This window comes from Pseudopipra pipra, chromosome 2 (genome assembly GCF_036250125.1).
Source record: "Pseudopipra pipra isolate bDixPip1 chromosome 2, bDixPip1.hap1, whole genome shotgun sequence".
NCBI classification, from domain to species: domain Eukaryota; kingdom Metazoa; phylum Chordata; class Aves; order Passeriformes; family Pipridae; genus Pseudopipra; species Pseudopipra pipra.
In genome coordinates, this window is record NC_087550.1 from 50,910,154 (window position 1) to 50,929,205 (window position 19,052).

Sequence of the window (19,052 nt, forward strand, 5' to 3'; positions counted from 1 at the left end):
GAAAATTCCCAAAGATCCATTAAGGCTTTTGAGCTCTATGTTCATGTCATGCAATTTTTTTATTTTTCTTTTTAGCAACTCTTGAAACATTTGTTTTGAGGGAAGGAATAACTTACAGTCCTGTCTTCCATAGCCTTTGGTTTTACTGCAATTCTCAGGAATAAACTGGAATGTAGCATTAGGGTCTAGTGTCTTTGATGGCCTCATCATCTAATCATAGGTTTAACATTACTCATTTGCTGGCTCCAGGAATTCCTGCCATTAAGGGCCCTAGAGATGAAACTTTGCCTCAAATATTGATTGAAAGGAAGAGAGAGAAATTTAAGCTCTTTCTGCAATGCTTTTTCTTTAGACATCTCAGTAAAGCTATGTAACAAATGCAGCTAAAATCAATTTGTTATTTTTATGACTATTATGCACGTTGGGTTTTATTTCAAAGTATTTGATTGTTTTAAAAATAAGATGCATTTTACACCTGTAATAATTTGAAGAGCCTAATAATTTTGAAGTTTCAAACATTTATTTTCTTCAGTGTTTGCTTGGAAGAACTATTTTCCACCTACCTAATTACTTGGGGAAATTGCAAGCTTTTAGTTTTTATACCCCATCTGATACTTCAGGGTTGTTTTCTTGTCTTCTAAATAAGAAGACTGTGTCTCCTCATGTCCATTTATTACTTCAGGAGTTAATGCTGTGGTGTTGGTGGAGTGATGTTAATTGTTTCTGCAGGAGTTGGTCAACAGGGGGCTGCAATGGCGCAAATTGCAATCTCCTCCTTTCACCTTCCTAACTCTTGGAGTATTGCTTGTGTACAATTGCATCTCCACAGAATATTGTCTTTTATACTATAGGTGTAAGCAAACCAGTCTCTAGTTCTATTCATCTGCAGTGAAAATGCTGGGTTTTTTTTCTATTTACATTTTTAAACTATCTGTCAAATTAAAACATGAGATAAATGCTACAAAAATACTAATACATAAGATGGTTAGAAGAAGAGAATGGCAGATAGACAAATATTGTAATCCAGCCTAATGCTAACAGAACTTGTAATTAGGATCTTACAAGCTGTTTTTTGTAGCAAATGAGGATAACTCATGTGGAAAGGAAAGGAAAGGAAAAAAAGAAAAAAAAGAAAAAAAAAGAAGAAAAGAAAAAAAGAAAAAAGAAAAGAAAGAAAAAAAAGAAAAGAAAGAAAAAAAAGAAAAGAAAAGAAAGAAAAGAGGGAAGGGAAGGGAAAGGAATAGTGCTACCTGAGCTTTTTCAAATGAAAGATTAATTAATATGAGCTGGAAAGACTATATAAAGTACTGTGGTTTTTTAGTATTCCCTATGTAACTAGGGTTTTTCTTCCTAACATGGGTAAATCCTTCATATTCAGATTGAATGACATTTTACAGATTATGTGGGGAAGTTTGAAATGTGTCACTCAAAAGATAGATGACGATAATAAAAACCTTTGAAAAGTACAATTTTGTTTGCACAGGACAAAGTAACTTTAGACATTGAAAAGGAAAGGGAAATGCGAAGTTTGTTTTCCTTTCATTTGCTACAGCAAATTAGATGCTTTTATGCTTTTTATGTTGGAAATTCCATGTTAACGACTACAGATTAGCAAGGATGTCAGAATTTTTTTTCTTATCTGAGCTCCTGAATAAAATCAACATTGCCAGCGGCTCACATCCAAGGTATGGTCTAAATTTACATGAAATATCACATTACAAATGTCTGAAGGTACATGTCATGGATAATTCAGTTCATATGGGCAGCCTTTTAGACTCTGAGGGATATGCAATCAAGGCTTTCCCCCAAAGGAATTTGGAGTTTCTGTGAAAAAAGACATTTTAAGTTTTAAAGGAACTCCTGTAGTTATGATGCATCATTTTTGGGTTCAGAGAAGAATAAAAAGAACTATTCTGTAATTTCAGAATCTCTCTAGTACTGTAACTTGTACTTGCTTGCATCCATTGTATTTTATCCTAGTATTACCTACTTCATTTGATTATCACTGAGGTTAATTTGAAGGCTTTATTTTCTTTATTTCTTATATAAGCCATAATCATACATCCAAGTACTTGAAATCAATTTTTTCTAGATAATTAATAATAAACATATAATGATCCTCACTTTTCCTAAAATAGGCATTTTTATTTGGATTTAGTCTATTTTAACATAAAATAGATGAAGATGTATTACGTTTGACAAGATCTGTGCTTGATTAGCTGGTCTTTGTTCCCTCAGCCTAGTTGAGCATGTCACAGCTGTGTTGCTGTTGGAGTGGCAGATTTCTTCAATAAACCATACAGTTTAAAGAAAAATACGTTAATTTTTGCAGTGTAGTTCCTTCTTATATCAGATTTAGATTTTGATTACTTTTTTCTTTTTTTTCTTTTTTTTTCTTCTCCTAGCCAAAACACTACAACAGTTTCTGATTACTTCCAGATCTTTTACAGATTCTTCTCTTTGGGGATATAGCTTCTGCAGAAACTGAGTAGTTGTATCCCAAAGGAGTTTTATCTCATGCCACTTATATTTTTTTGTATCTTATCTATTAACAAAGGAAATTAATTTTCTTAAACACAGTGTCCTATTATTTAAGGCATCTTGCTACTTGATCTGTTTAAAAGTATAATTATTATAAGGATAAATGGTTATTTTCGAAAAACATACTATATCATTTGTGATTGTATAGAATATCTGATATTGTGTAGAATATCTGATAAATTTCTGAATTTTGTAGTTTTTCAATACATCATTCATAATGTATTTCCCCTCCCCCTACGCTGGAAGTTCAATCAAGATTGTCATTAAGGAGCCTCCAAAGGAAATATCTAAAACTAGAAAGCAAATGATCTGATTCTGAATCACTATGTTGAGGAAAAACATTTCTTCTAGATGCTATTCCTTGTAAACAGGCTTTTATTAGAAAAAAAAACCAAAACTGTATGAGAAAAATAATATCCATAACCAAAAAATGCTTTCCTTAAAACTGGCAATGAAGGAGATTCTCAAAGAATTGGTAGCATGTAAGTCCCTCTTATAAGTAAACTGTAAGTAGATTCAGAAAATTGTTTACTTCTATGAAAAACTGTAGAACTTAAAGTGCCTTAAATAAAGAAAACTATGCCTGGAGTATATCCATAACTTGAAAAACCCCAGTATGTAATTAATTAAATTGAGCTTCAGCTAAGCTTTTCAAATGTTGGTTTAACAGTGTGAGCTTCATAAATGAGTTGTGGATGTCTAGGCTTTCTTATATATTAACTTGGAAACTGCTTGGACTGAATGCAAGTCTTGTCTCTCTGTATCACAGGCAGTCATTCAGTACATGCTTAATCAAAAAACACCTGTGAAGGATCTGCTCCCATGCAGCAGAGTCCATAGAACACTTTCTAGGAGTTTGATACATGTCAGCCAGTAGCTGTATACTACAATGTGTACCCTACAGCAGTCAAAACTATAAAGTAGCAAAATGGGGCAGAAGACGGTAGAGGTAAGGGAAGAGAGTGCACACCTTGTTGTCCTAAGTGGCAAAAAAAATTTTAAACACTATCAAGAAATTAATCCAACTCCAAGGAGAGGTGGAAAAACAAATGAAAAAAAAATACCCAAAAGATGTGCCTGGCCAGCGTAAATTCTAAGGAAATCCTCACTGAGTGGTAGGTTTATCACTGAAAATACAGGAAGACTCATCAGCCAGGCACTGCAGGGATTTCAGTAGGCACTAGCATATCCGTCTGTATTTTTGTAGTGCAAACAGGAGACAATACTGCATATCATATCACCGCAAAAGTCTGAATTAAAATGTATTGTAGAGGGGAAGGACACATGCAAACATGCAGAAACTCATTGTTTCGATAATCCTTTTTTCCAGCATATCTGGAAAATGTTTACCCTAACAAAGTTCTGCATCTGCTACACTGCTTCCGTTCTGCAGCTTCTTCTCTGCTAACCCCACTTTTGTATCAGTGCTGATATTTATAAGACTAACTCACAAACACATGTGAAAACTGCTGAGACATTTGTTTCCTGGCTTAATGAGTTAAGCTGACTATGAGCCTTGTTCAAAAGCCAGAAGAGCTACTCAAAGAAAAGGATTCAGGATCACAAATTTGGGAGCACAGAGAAGAAGAGAAAAAACATGATTCATGTTTTCATGGCAGCAAGCTGTAAGTTCAGATCTCTACATCTAATAGAATCATACTCTTAGGCTACACTTTCAGTGGTCAGTCTAGGCTCTCTCTGGCCAAGATCACCCTGGCAGAAGTATTGTATTTTCTTCATGCCTAGGTCCATGTTGCTGCTCAGTCCCTTTCATCAATATATGTAATGGTGGAAACAGTCACATCAAAACTAGCTAAATTAACTCTGAGTAAAAAAGTTATTTTTAACTGATTATACTGCTAGAGTAGCCATAAAAGCAATAACTTACAGCACGTGGCAGGTAGGATGGCTGGGGCTGTAGGAAAGACAGGCTGCCTCTGACAGTCAGGATAAAGGAATTTTGGCATTTGATGGGAGAGCAATAAGTTAAAACAAACAAACAAAAAATCCCACAGATTTTCATACACTGGACAAAGCACTGAAAGGGTGAATAGGAAAATGTGAGCAGTGTAGCTCCAAGCTGAGGCTTTGTAATTGCACATTCTACCACAGGCTCAAATTTAAGTTCAATAAATGGAGTCTTTGTGCCTGAAGCTAGTACTTTCTGTAATATTCTCATCCTATTTGGACTACATAAAGGTTCATCAAGACAGAAGCAATAATTCTGCTGTGTCCTTATCCAGTATCACATATGGTACAGCTTGAGTGTGTACTTATGTTTTGATATTGATTTTGGGCTCTTCACAATCCACAACATGGTCTATACACAAAAAGGTTGTTGTATGCACTTAGTGTGATTTCCAAAATTAACTCCAGTACAAGTTAGAGGAGAAGCAGAAAACCTTTTCCTTTGTATATATTTTTTTTACTCTAGAAATTAAGTGGTTCGTTGACTAGAGGGTTTATGATTTTGTGCATGGGTTTTCTGCTGGTTTTTTTCCCCTCAACATTTCTCATTTGCTTTATGGAATTCTGGAAAATAATTTTCCAAAAGGTGATTATTTTGCACGAGATTTTTTTTTTAATTATTATTATTTTATAGTAAAGAGAATTTACATACATTAATTCCTTATCTGTGTGTGGAATGTCTTCCAGCCCAGTCTCAGTCTTCATCTCTTAGTCATCTGCTTCTGGTAATCTAACTTTCAAATGGAAACCATCAATATATTCTTTCCTACTCATTGAGCAATTTTGCTTTCTTCATCATTCTGTGAGGTGTCCTTCCAGATTCCTGTACACTCAGAAAACTAATTCTGTGTTTTGCTTTTAGTAATAAGCAGGATGTTGTCTTTTTTATCTTACAGTAGAGTCATCTTGGAACTTCTGATCCTTTCTTTTACCTGTCCTTGTCAGAGTATTTTTGTCAAAAAATGTCAAAGAATACACTTATTGCACACCAGTGAGATGCTGATCTGGAAGTCTTCTAGTTTTATGGCAAAACAGGCACGATCGGAAAACTGCAGGAATTACTTCCCCATATCCTAATATGGAAAGGTGTCTTCCCCTGACTTCTCTAAGTTGCCTACAATTGAGAAGGATCTTAGATCAAAGAGGAACACCTAGAAAGTCAGTCAGATGATATTTTTTAAAGGGCTGAGAAAATGTGCAAAGGTCATTACTGGAGACCATCATTATTAATAAATATACTATAGTTTTGAGCAGTTTCACTATAATGGAAACAATATGAGGACTAGTTTTCTGTACATTCAAAGATCTTTTATTTACTTTTGAAAGACTTCAAATTAGTTATCTACCTCTAACATCAAAAACTGGTGAGGTAAAATGTGTACTGGCTTTTAGGATTAATAGCCATACATAGTGATACATGTTTTAATAATAATTCTAGCGTCTCTTAAATGAAGAACTACTTTTCCAGTCAGGAAGTAAGTTCTAGAAGTTGTGGAGATATGTATATCTTCTAACACATATCTTCTGTCTATATTAGAAAAAATACAGAATTTCTACAAGGTGATGAAGGTTAATTTTGTATAATTTAAATAAATGTGTCCATTTCCCTAGTGTTTGGATAATGTAAATGTTTTTGCAGTTGTAGATTTTTTTTCTCCTTTCTTCCAAAATACCAATGAAATATTCCTCTGGGAATGTTTGACTTCATTTTCAAGATAAATTGGGCAATTACCACAGGTGATTGGAAGGGCAATGGGTCTCTGTGTTTCCAAGAAAGTGAAATATTAACATATTACTCCAAGTCAAGAAAATGGAGGAAAAATGAGACCCTAGTCTTGTGAAAGTGAAATCTAAAACTTTCTATTACCTTTGTTGCATTGTTAAATTCATATTCACAAATACAATGTTATGAAAGTTTCGTTTTCTTTTCCTTTCTGTTATTTGGCCAGAAGCCACAAATATTTGAATACTTGCAGACTTGCCCTCTAGGAGGATGTCATCAGTCACTTTGCAACTTGCTTATTGTGGGAAATAGCCACTTTTAAAATGGATGACCTATCACAAAATCCTAAAATTGATCCCAAATTGATTGAAAGGATAGACCTAAAGTACATTTTATTTATCATCTATCAGCAGTACACATATGAGTGTGAGAGACGTATACAGGCAGTATAACTGGAATTCTTAGATCTGATTCTCATTCCAAACAATAATGGAAGGTTTTAAGACTTCAATATCTTTAGATAAATTCCTCTAGGAATGGTGGGGACAGTCCTATGATCTTAAAAAAAATATTATCATCTCAAAAATTTATGACTACAGTGATCAAAATTTTATGAGGCTGTATCTTGAAATTAGTTAGTTTTGCTATTTTTACTTACTTTTAAAGGAGAAGGTTTTCTGCCAGAAAAGAAACACAAAACATTTCTTTCAATCTTGTAACATTTTTTTTTAATATTTCCTCTTAAATGAAGTAAAGCAAGTTATTGGTGCAAGTAAAGTTATTGGTGAAGTAAAGCAAGTTTTTGGTTATGAATTTGTTGGTGATTTTAGAAGGTAACCCAACATGGAGTTCAAACCCAAGCTAAATTACATGTGTGTTATGAATTGCAAACACATTTTTATAAAATTTCCTCTTCCTTCTCCAGACAAAAGGTAGCACCTATTCAGCTCCACGCAAGATTTTCCTCCAAACATATTCAAGGGTCTAGACAAAAGAAAGCTGATATAATAGAATTTCATCTATTTCAAGAAGTTTTAATTAAAATACAGTGATTGAAGAATTGAGGTGTCAACTGAGTTATTAATATCTTAGACTGGAAAATTCACTAAATGTTCAATATGACAAAAGAAAAAATACTCAGATTAATTTAAGACATGGAGAAGAGAGAATTTCAGAGAAGATACAATTGATTGAGACAGTGGAACTTGTAGTGGAAGGAGAATTGTAGGGTAATTACTACACCAGGTATCTGTCCATTCTGTAACTGCAGTTTCTGGAGAAGCTTGAAATTTATGACAAAATTTTAGACTTCCTTGCAGAAAGTAGAAGGGGTGAAAATCACCATTCCTTTTCTTTACAGTAATTACTTTTTAATACTATCACAAGATTTTTTTGAGATATTTTCTAATCATCATGAATAAAAATTCAAAAATTTTATTGCAAAAGTTTAGTTGGAAAGAAGTCTAATATAAAGTAAAAAAAGTTCTTACCATGCCAACCCTGGTAGTTCCTTTTTTTGCTCCTTCATTATTTTTTCCAGGGCAAATGGCAAATTCTCTGTTATCAATTTAAGAGTTGTTAAATTTATGAATAACTTATGTCTGGAATATTTTTTTTCTTTTGTGCTGTAGATTGGAGAATTTTAAAGAGATAGGACTAGGAAAATACACTGAAAAGTAAACCGTAAAAACTGTAACTATATCGGAAGAAAATGTATGTCATGATTTAAAAGAAAACCAACTGAATTTCAAGTAATATCTGTACTGTGTTTTGGTTCATTGTTTAATATTTTTATCCTTTTACTCTCATCTTGATGTTATTCATCTCCTGTCTCCCTCTGTGTGGATAGTTTCGTAACAGGATTCTGAACCTTCTGTCAGGGAGGTATACTGATGCCTTCTGTATGCAGTGACACTTTTCAAGCAACAACAGAGTAGATGAGGAGTACAAGCTAGGTGGGGACAGGAGGGTAGCAATTGCCATTATCCTAATAATTTAGTGCACAGTTGATACCTTCAATAGAATTTTGCATAATATAAAATATTTAGAACATAGCCATACTGGAAGTAATTGAACTAAAAGTCTAAAGTTACAATGTTTAGTGATTATATATGAAAATAATATTTTTATTTATTTCAGCATGAATAAAGTTAAGAATTAAATTCTCATTCTGTTTTTAATGCAAAGAAGCGATGGCATCGTTCTTGAACACTATCTGTGTTTGACATAACATACCTCTATCTTTGAATCTTCTACACCCCACTTTGTTCCGAAAGGTGCACTGCTGGCAGTAATAGTCATCCCCGCTGCCATATCAATAGGACCCCCAAGGAAAGAAAGATCAATGCATTCTTGTATAGAAGTAGTTCTCTGGTACATGATTTTGTCGAGGGCTTCTGTTATTTCAGCATGCAATTGGCATCAGCGTTTTTGAGGCACAGAAAAGTCTTCTAGCTCTTTTTTTAAGGCCAAGAAGATTCATGATATGAACTTCACCAAGACCACACGAGATGTAGTGCAGCCATTCAAGCACTTAGCTGCTAATAACCAAATGTCTATGCTATGATTCTACTTAGCTGTAGCATAAATCTTCCAACTATTGTTAGTACATCCATTTCATGTGGTGTTTATCTTTCCACTTCTTGCATCTTGAGGTTGAGAAAGATTTCTGTGGAATCCAAGAAAATATAAACAAAATTGTTCCACATCTTAATCCAATTTTTAAAGTGCATGCAGTCATCTGAATGGCCATTGCAAAGGCAATTATAATGCTGGAATTTTTTAGTATTTCCATCCAATGTTTGCATCTTTTAAAAAGGAACTGGAAAAAAGAGAACCAGGTGCCTCTTCACAGGTCATCTCTCATGATCATGAATCTGTTATGTTAAATTATGCCTAAAAGTGAGAGGAAATTGTAGTAGTAATAATTATCCCCTTATTTGTGGATTAGTAAAGGGTTGAGAGTTTGTAGTGAATCTTGTAGTAGCTAGTTGGTAGTGAAGGAATGCATGAACCACAAATCCTGGTTTCTTTCTTGTTCTGCATCATTATGTTTTCCACTAGGTTTTGGTAGATAGTTGGGCAGGTTTCAGACATTTTTATTATGAATAATTACTTTGGATAAATTGATGAGATTTTCTGCTTATGAAGACATAAGAGCTTTGTTTGCTTCCACATAGATATCTTTTGGATAGATGGCTTTTTAGGTACCTTAAGATATCTCACATAAAATCCAGTTAGGCATTTTGGATGTCCTGTAGAATTCGAGACATTTGCACTGAGCAGGAAGATCTGACAAAATACTTGCGAGAATCTCTTATTCTTTTGCAGACACAGGTAGACTCTCTGCTTCTCTTTAAAAATGTAATTAGCATGCTTTCTTCTACCTGTCTTAGGAAGCCTTTTTTCTTTTCTTCTCTGTCTTTTCAATTTCTTTGCTGATTTGTACCAGTTCTGCTTTCCTGACTGCAAAGTCATTGCAGTTGTGGTGCAGAAAAGCATCTCAAAAGAAAATGCTAATAGGGGTTGTTACAGTGTACAGTAACAGGCTCTGATAAAAAAAAAAATTCTACTCTTCAAACACTGTCTTTAACCCAGACTTCTGTTTCTTAAAATGTCACGAGGTGATTATGCAATTGAATTCTTTCATTCTCAGTTTCTTAGAGTGATTTTGTACTCCACCAAGGTGATTTAACTGCTTCCAAAAGTTAGATCATTAGACTGGCTTCAGTTACTGCATTAGCAAAATTAAAACACAGAAGAAAGGACATTACAATGGTTTTCTAGCTCACAAGCTAGAGGTTTGAGTGCTGATACTCTGTCTTCTCTAACTAGGAGTTACCTGCTCAGTAATGGGTCAAGAGTATGTTCATTATTTGGGTATTTTACTAGCTTGCTTTTTATGGAGCCAGTCATGAGTACAAGATTATTGTTGCTGGGAGTTTTTTAAGATACATGACTCGGTCAAATCTGTGAATTCTCATATAATCAGTAAGAAGCACTTAGTTGATTAGTTACTAGATTTCAAAGTTATTTTTTGACAAAATTTCCTTATCTATACAAGGCCATCTTTTTTTTGCCCATATCAGGAAAGAAACATTGAGAATTTCTACCTGATTTTCTTAGTCCTCAAAAAAGTGAAATGTATACCAGAATACTTCTGTAACTGTAACTCTCTCTACCCGTTTTTGTTTATAACGTGAAGTCTGAGACTCGAAAATTTCTCTATGAACTGTAATCCAGCTAATGTACTTTGATTTTTTTTTTTCTTTGTAAGGAAAAGGAAGTGTTTATTACTCTTAAAGAAAAGTTTTAAGGACTTTTCAAAGGAAGTAATCTTGACTTTCTAGAGAGATATCTCAATCTTTTTTCATCTCAAGTATCAGAAATCAGTTGGTGTGATAGAGACAGTGAGTTGTCTGACAAAAAGCTGTTTGTTATGCATTGAGAATTTTCTTTTTAACTTAGTGGTATATGAATTAAAAGCTTGTTATCTTTTAATATTAATTAGGTGGTTTACACTGATTTGAAATTTGGTCTTGGAAATCTATGCAACAGTAAAAGACTTTTAAAAAAACAGTTTGTGATCACCGGCTGGTTTTGTTTTCACTTATAAGGAAGAAGCAAAAATTGAATTCAAGGGGGATAGATGATACATAGGTTATTGTCTTCCCTATATAATAACATATGCAAGGTGTAACAATGAAGCAACGTGAAGAAACTTCTGCTGTGGTACTTTGTTGCACTTATGTTCATTGGACAAGTGTATGAACTGGAGAAACGAGATGTGTTTTCTATTCTCTGGACAGGAAAAATATAAATTGCTTAAGGGTGAAACAGAAGACATAACCACTTAAAATTTATTTGAAAATCAGAATGAATTATAGTTTCTAAATGATCAGGTCGTTCTTCTCTGGGGGAAAATATTAAGAAGTTCAGCCTAAATTCAGTCTCTTTAGGAAGTCATCGGGTCATATTCAGATATGTGGTTTAAAATCCTTGGGTTTTGATCATGTTATATTTTATCTTCTTAGGAATGGCAAAATTCTATTCAGAAGAATGCAGGACTTGCATTTATTGAGCTCATCAATGAAGGAAGGTAATGAATTTTAAAGCTTTTGAACAAGTAGTCATTTTGCATTTATTCCATTGGGTGATAATACTTCTTCACGATCTGTTCCAAAAAGATTCTGAAAAGGCCATTTTAATTAAGAGATTTATTGTATAAATACTTAATATAGTAAATATTTCATTTTGAAATGTGTACATTTTGAAAATTTTGTTTATTGACTGAAGGAAATAGAGTTCCCATGAACTGTATATAAGTTTGGAGTTATCCGAGAATTGAACCACCATTCTCCAGAGTAGCAAGGTTGTTTTACCCAGACAGTCCAGGGAGCCCAATCTGCAAACCCATCTGCTGCTCCATCTGTTTTAGGAGCACAGCGTTCATTTTACAGATGTACTTCTCTATACTACTATTTCATGATGAATTATTTTATCTAGAATTTTTGGTCCAATTTGAGTCTGTAAAACATACATGACGTTATGTTTATATGAGCTTCCTTAGTTTTGCAAATTTTTATGATACTTTAATATCAGTCCTCAAGTAATTTTGGTGCTGTATCTATGTTCGACTGTGTGCAATGTTTGTCAGTACTTCTAGCCAGCAAGCTGGGCAGCAAAGGGAGACTCTTCGGTCTTCCTGGTAGTGGAGTACTCGAGATAAACAGAACCACTTCTGTAATGTGTGTGACTCGTATTGGCCAATGCATTAAATCCAATTGAATCTACATGTTTTGTTATGTGCAGATAAAAAAAATATAACAATATACCTGTTGAAGAGATGTTCTCATTTTATGTGTGATTTCTTTTTTTCACCAATGATATCTCATTGGCAAAGTGAAGTATCAAATCTTCTCTTTATTGTAGGATATTTTTTGTCTAGCTGATATTTCAGTGGTTAAATAGTGAATTTATTTAAAATAAAGTTTAGAAAACATCAGAGTATAGAAATATAGGAATATGCGTATTCAAAAAACAGGAGTGTGTAGTTATTACCGAATTTTTGGCTGATGTAAATTCTCCTAGATTCCCTGTGCACACCGAAGTTACACCACAATATAACAGAGGGAAACATAGTCCTTCCATTGGAAATTCTTCTTGCTATGAAGTACCAGTATGAGTTTTTATACTATAATAGGGTTCACCTGAGTGGGTCATGTACTGCACATTATACAATAAATATTACCTGGAAATAGACTGAATAATTATAATAAGGTTATGTTCTTGGATAGTAATACACAGCACCATTTTGACCTTTTTTTATTTTCTCAGCCAGGATATTAAAGTCAGATATTGTTGTATCATAGCTATTGATAAAATGATCCTTCTGAACAGATCCTATACCTGCATATTTTTAGCAGTCAGGTATTAAGATGCCAGTGGACCTGATCCCCTCCAAGTGACTTTTCAAAATAAAGTAGTATTTAAGAATTGCTACTTAAATCTAGTCGAAGGAAATTCTAATCAAACTGCCCTTAGATACATAGATATGAATTCCTCTGTATAGTTTTCTCAGAAAGGCGTTTTAGAAAAAGTGTATGTGCGTTACTAGAACACTCTTCTTTGCAATCAGCCCTTTTTTTTTAATTTACCGTTTTGGGTATAAAGATAACAATCCTTTAACTGGAAATTGTTATAAATATTTATTCTGCTTAATAGCTAAACTTGTGAATGCAATTCATCAATCATAGCTAGAGAATGCAATTGTGCCGTTGTCAACAATTAACAGGACATAAACAGTTGATGAATGTGCAGCTGAATTAAAGTGCTCCCTAGGATAACCTGAAATTATAAACTGGATCATTTAAAGGAATCTAACAAAGGATCTTTATAATTAAAACAAAGCAGGGTTAATGGGATGTAAAATTGCATATAATCACTGTGCAATAATGATTGAATTTTAAATTATTAAAATCAAAATGAAGACTAAGAATATTTTGAAGGACTTTCTGGGTAAGATTTTGAGAGACCTGGGTAATAAATCAACAGTTTTGAGACAGAGCTTTCTTTTGAGCATGGAGGAAAAGGTTTACATGTAATGTAGAGGATCGTAGTCTTTCATTAGATGTCTATGTTTTAATAGACAAATCACCATGCTATAAGGTGATTTTCTGAGTATTTAACTTTTGTTATTTCTTCTTGAAATAATTCAAATGCCTTTCTGATCCTTGACTTTATTATAAATATTCTGAAATAAAATATTTCAGTTTAGTTGTTTTAAAAAATAACAGCTATATTCCTGTTATTTAAAAAATTGCATTTTCATTTTAAATTGGTTGATTTACAGTATTTCTGTTTTTTCTTGGTTTAGATAATGTTTTATTAGGCAGGTCTGAATAACACATACTTGTACAATTCAGTATACAGACACTCTGATACAACTTTCTAAAAATAGAACTGTTGTAACTGGTAATTAGTGTTCAGTGTAATGAGATCTGACTATAGATTTAAATTAATACTTTCAAAGTCTGTAATATACCTGAAAGATTTAGTGACATCCTGGTTATGATCTTGAACTTTATGCTTCTTTTTAATCATACTATGAATGTGTGATGTTGAGGGTATCACACATGTCAAGAGCTCCACTGACAGCAGCTTAATTAGGATTTCAGGTTTACATTGGGGTATACACATAAGTAGGCTTCTTAATTTAAGAGCTGGATGCATCTACAATGTTGGCTGTAAAAGGAGACATGAAAAGACTTTAGGAATGTTGTGTGAGGAGAGTACAGCCCACATTTGAGTGAAGTAGTGATGGATGAGGTTGAAAGAAAAGGCTGCATGCTGACAAGAATGAGATAAGATAGGAGCACCCACCTCATGCAGATACGTACACAAATGTATACAGCTTCAGCAAATGGGAGTAGAAATTACTCCACATGTAATCACAAAGCTGTGGCATCGTTGGAATGATTGAGATTTGGTGGGATAGCCTGCACTGCATGACAGAATTGCTGTGATAGACAGATACAAGTTCCTTGGGACGGATAGGCAGAGAAAGCAAGGAAAGAGTGTTGCCTTCTCTGTGAAGCTCTTCAGTGAGTTGGATGACAGTTTGATTGATAACTTTCAGGACAGGATGAGAGGAGAGTCCACTAAGGGTGACATCATGGTGAGAGTTTTTTACAGACCATCCATTCAGGGTGAGGGAAGGGAAGAAGCATTCTTTAAGCAATTTGGAAAGGAAGAACCATTCCTTAAACACTTTGAAGAAGTATCTGGATCACAAACCCTATTTTCCCATGGGGAATTTTACCCTTCCTGACAACCTCTGAAAGTGCAACAAAGTGGGATCCGTGTAGTCAAGACAATTGCTGAAGAATGCTGGGAATGACTTCTTGATGCAGGGTGATACAACTAAGAGTGACAAGCAGCTGGATCTGCTGTTTACCAGCAAGCAAGAATTATTTTTGAATGTAGTAAATAATGGTACCTTTCGCTGTAGTTACCATGAAACAGTGGTGTTCAAGATCCTGAGGGAAGTGAGGATGGAGAGTAGCAGAATACAGATTCCATGACTGCAGATTTTAGCCTGTTCAGGAAACTGATTAGTAGGATCCCATGGGAGGCAGATGTGGAGGTCAAGGGAGCTCTAGAAAGGTGGCAGGCTTTTAAGTACAGCATCGTCCAAGTGCAAGAACAGGAAAAAAGTAAATGTATCAATAGAGTGGTTTGGCTAGCTAAGGAAATTATAGTAGAGCTCTGATGCAAAAAGAGAGTGCACAGGAGGTGGAAGTAGAAGCAGGCTACAAAGGAGGAATTTAGAAACATTGCTTGAGCATGTAAGGAATGTTGTCAGGATGGCCAATAGTCAACTGGAAGTGAGACTTGGAAGAGAACAAGAGCTTCATTAGAAGGCTGACCAAAGGAAATGTGGCTTGTTGCTGAGTGAGATGGATGACAGATATGACTGAGGTGCTCAGTGCCTTACTTACCTCGTTCTTCATGAAAGTTTCTCAAGCCTCTGTCTTTAGTAAAAGGGTTCAAGGAGGACAACTAGAAACAGTGGATAAGGATTGAGTCAAGAATGCCTTCGAACAACTTGTACCATACAAGTCCATAATACCTGATGGTCTACATCTGATGGTTGTAAAAGTCCTTGCTAGGCTGATCACTATGATCACAGGTGCCTGAAGAAAGGCGAAGATAGCACCCATCTTTAAAACAGTCCACGAAAGCTCGTCAGTTTTTTTCTGTGCCTTGGAAAATCATGTAGCAAGTCCTTTTGAGACACATTTTTGGCCACACAAAAGAGAAGGTAATTGAGAATAGTGAACATGGATTTACAAAAGACAAACCTAACTGTTTACCTTCTGTGATAAAACAACCAGATTTGTTGACAGGGTGATTGCAGTGAACATCACTTACCTTGACACTGGCAAGGTTTTCATGCTGTGTCCCACAATCTTCATATATCAGAGTAGGAACTCTACATTCTGAAGGGATGGACAACTAAATAGGCAGAAAATTTACTACTTAAAGGGGCTTCAAGGGTTGTGGTTAGTTGTTCGTACCTTAGTTTGATGTCTTTGACAAGTGGAGTATCTTAGGGATCTATCCTACCTAAGAGACGGATGTTACAGATATGCAAATACAGCCAGAAAATAGCACTGGGGAAGCAGTAGCACTCAGATACAATATATAAATAAGAACAAAGGTGTTTGATTTTTCTGTCCTTGACCAATTTTTCGTGCTTTTTGTCCTCCTCACCAAGTATAACTTTTGATTGGAGGAATCCTTTATCAACGCTGAGTGGTTGTTTTATGGAGATTCAGCCTACTTGTTATCTTCCTTTGGTAGAGGATTCCTGTCATAGATATTTCTGTAAATCCGGGCACCAAATGTCTGTATTTCTATTCCAGCTGAGGTGTGAGCTTGAGCTCCCTGTTTAGATGTGGGTTTTTATAATCTCATATTCTTTACTACAGCTGTAGTCCTACCTCCAGCTCTCCTAACTCCAGACTAATAGTCACTTTGTGTTAGACAAAGCAAACGATCGGTGTCCTTGTGGGGTCAGTACAGCTAGAGTTCTTAGATCTGTTAGAGATTTTGAGGTATCCTCTCACCTTCTAGTATTGCCTGATGAGTATTGCCTCAAAGGGAAGGCTAATTCTGAGATACAGGCCATCTCAGTCGTAACAGCTGGTCTTGGATGTTATTTGAATGGTCACCATTTCAAAGAGACAGATTCCTCTTGATTTAGAAAATTCTTATATGAAATAGAAAATCTTTATAAGGAGTGGAAGAGATTCCTTTTACTCAGCTCTGAGTTTCACTGAGTCGGTTACAGCTTCTGTGGCATTTCTGAAACATTAATGGTTACCCTGCATGAAATTTATCTTGCCAATGTGCTCATGTTGTAGTCCAATAGTCAGTCTTTGCATGCTATAATTTCAGACTTTTTTCTAGCAAATTCTTCATCATTGCCCTTTTGCAAGAAATGAGACCTCTGTGTGAGATATTACCTTCTAAAGTTTATAGAAATTTACTTTCAAAGTATTTATAGCAGTACTGTGTCTTGTGGAACATAAAACCTCTTCATATCAGACTAATTTATGAATCCTATGACAGATACCAAGCACAACTATAGGTTTAATTTCTTATGAATGCCATTTAGAGGAATAATTGTCAAAACAACTGTTTGGTGAAAATATGACATATTTTGAGGCTGCTTTTTGGAAAAAATAATCTATGGGCATCTGATAAAAGTAAGTCAGAGAAGCATCTGTTTCTCTGGACATGTGAGTTGGCAGAACTTCAGGAATGAGTAGAGGAAGCAAGACCTTAGCTAAATTATAACAAATGTTCATTTTGTAATCTATTTTGAAAATTGCTGTCTGAGAATGATCTGCTTTTTTTAGTTTATTTCAAATGACAAAGATTGGGTAAAGTAAGCTCAATTATTCTGTCTAGTGGCGTAACACTTATCAGCCCTCTTTCTCTCTGTGTGAAATTATTACTAGGAAAAACTGACTGTGGGATAGCAAAGTCAGTTTAGGATAGTTAGCTAGTGAGATAAGAGTTTTCATCCTTCAGTTCTGATAGATGTAGAAATAGCACCCCAATCCACATCTCTATGTGTTGCAAGAATTTTATGAGTTTTACATGTTTCCAAGAGAGTTTGTGTATAGTCCTGTCTCTAAATCCAAAACTCTAAGAAGTTCTCCCAGGCTCTGACTATTTATCTGAGTGACTTCATGGAATGTGGAACTCTACAGTCCAGCCTTTTTAAACTCCAGTATCTGTAAAACAGAGGCTTCTGATTGATTACACATACTTTTTCACAACTTCCTTTAAGCTCTAAGCACTCCAGTATTCTAAAGTAACTTTGCTGAGGAGAGAATTCAGGAAAACTAGTTCCCTGGATTTAAAATAACTTCTTATCTATTCCCAAACAATATTTACCAATAACTCTTATTTATGAATCGGCATGTCCTCAGACATACTCTTCCCCCAGTCTGCTGTTGCTCAGAAGTCTGAGATTCTTCCATTTTTTAGTAAAGGAGAGCCTGCCATTTACTCTTATTCCTATAGATACTTAAGCCCTGTCATGCTTATTGTAAAGTACCAGAATACTTTAATTCTAGTTTTTACTTCCATTTTCCATATGTTCAGCTGGAAACTCCACAAGTATCTGTACTGAAGGATCATTTCTCTGTAGAAGGATTTGAGTCACAAGTGATTTCAGACTGCTTTGTTGATGGATTCCGTACTGAAAGTCCTTTGATTCAGCCTAAAAACAAGTTAAACCTGTTTCCTAGTAAAGGGAGCTTTAACTGAGGTTTGTAAATTTGGGGGCATTAATAGAAATCAAGCTTGTCTGGGTGAAGAGAAACCTTAAGTTACCAAGTCAGTGTTTAATCTCCACCTTATGCAGTAAGAATTAACACACAAAGAGGATAATATTTTTGCTGATCATCAGTTCCTGGTTGAGACCAGCTTATCTTGGGAAGAGCACAGCTGCACACTTGGCTGAAGAAATGGTCACACAGGATAAAGGTCAATGTCTTTTTTCTTTTGGTAAAATTTCTGAATTACTGGAAATGAGTATTAAAAAGTACAGCAAGCCTGAGGTAAAAATTTTCATGCAACTCCGTAGCCCTTTGGAAGCACTTCTTGGGTAGAGAATTATAAGTATGACCAGAAGGCCTGACTCATCACTGTCTCAGCATTAATCTAGTTACTAGGTCTTTTGAGGGTTAGTGTTTAGGGCTTGCTAAGACAAGGGTGAATGAGAACAGTGGATATAACTCGGTGACAGTAATAAGGAGATATCACTAAAGAAAATGTTTTATTTCCAAACGAGAGTGAAAATTATATGGCTCTCAAATTCCAGATCATCCCTCTGTATAGCAAGTAGCAAGTATATAGGCATTCTGTGCCTCAAGCTCCTTCTTAGTGGGATTGGTCACTCCAGTACAGGTTTAGGAAAGATACAGAGGATAGACTTACCCAAAAGGGAGTGCTCTGTAAAAAACTGTAGATGGGAAACAGTTGGGCAGATGACAGAAATATCAATCAGGATATAATGGGTGGGTTTCAAACCTGCATTGGTATAAATATTACACAGTGTAAGGTTTTACATAAATATTTTATAATGTAAGAGTACATGGAGTTCACCTTCTTGAAAATATATGCTAAAGTCTGCTGATTCATCTTTTGGAAATGTCTGAGGAGGTAGAAGACCAATCTATCACTGAAATTTTGTGCAAAATCATAGAATATAGGGCTAAGAAAAAGGGAAATACAATTCTAG

The 19,052-nt window shown here is 34.9% G+C and overlaps 1 protein-coding gene across 11 annotated transcripts in view; it reads left to right on the forward strand.

Annotated features, from left to right (window-relative positions):
* Positions 1–19,052, forward strand: part of NBEA (neurobeachin) — a 473,951-nt gene that overhangs the window by 222,306 nt on the left and 232,593 nt on the right. For all 11 annotated transcript variants that reach the window (XM_064645536.1, XM_064645533.1, XM_064645538.1 and 8 more), the window contains one exon: positions 11,266–11,330. In XM_064645536.1, coding sequence (XP_064501606.1) covers positions 11,266–11,330 — 65 coding nt within the window. The remainder of the gene's footprint in view (positions 1–11,265; positions 11,331–19,052) is intronic.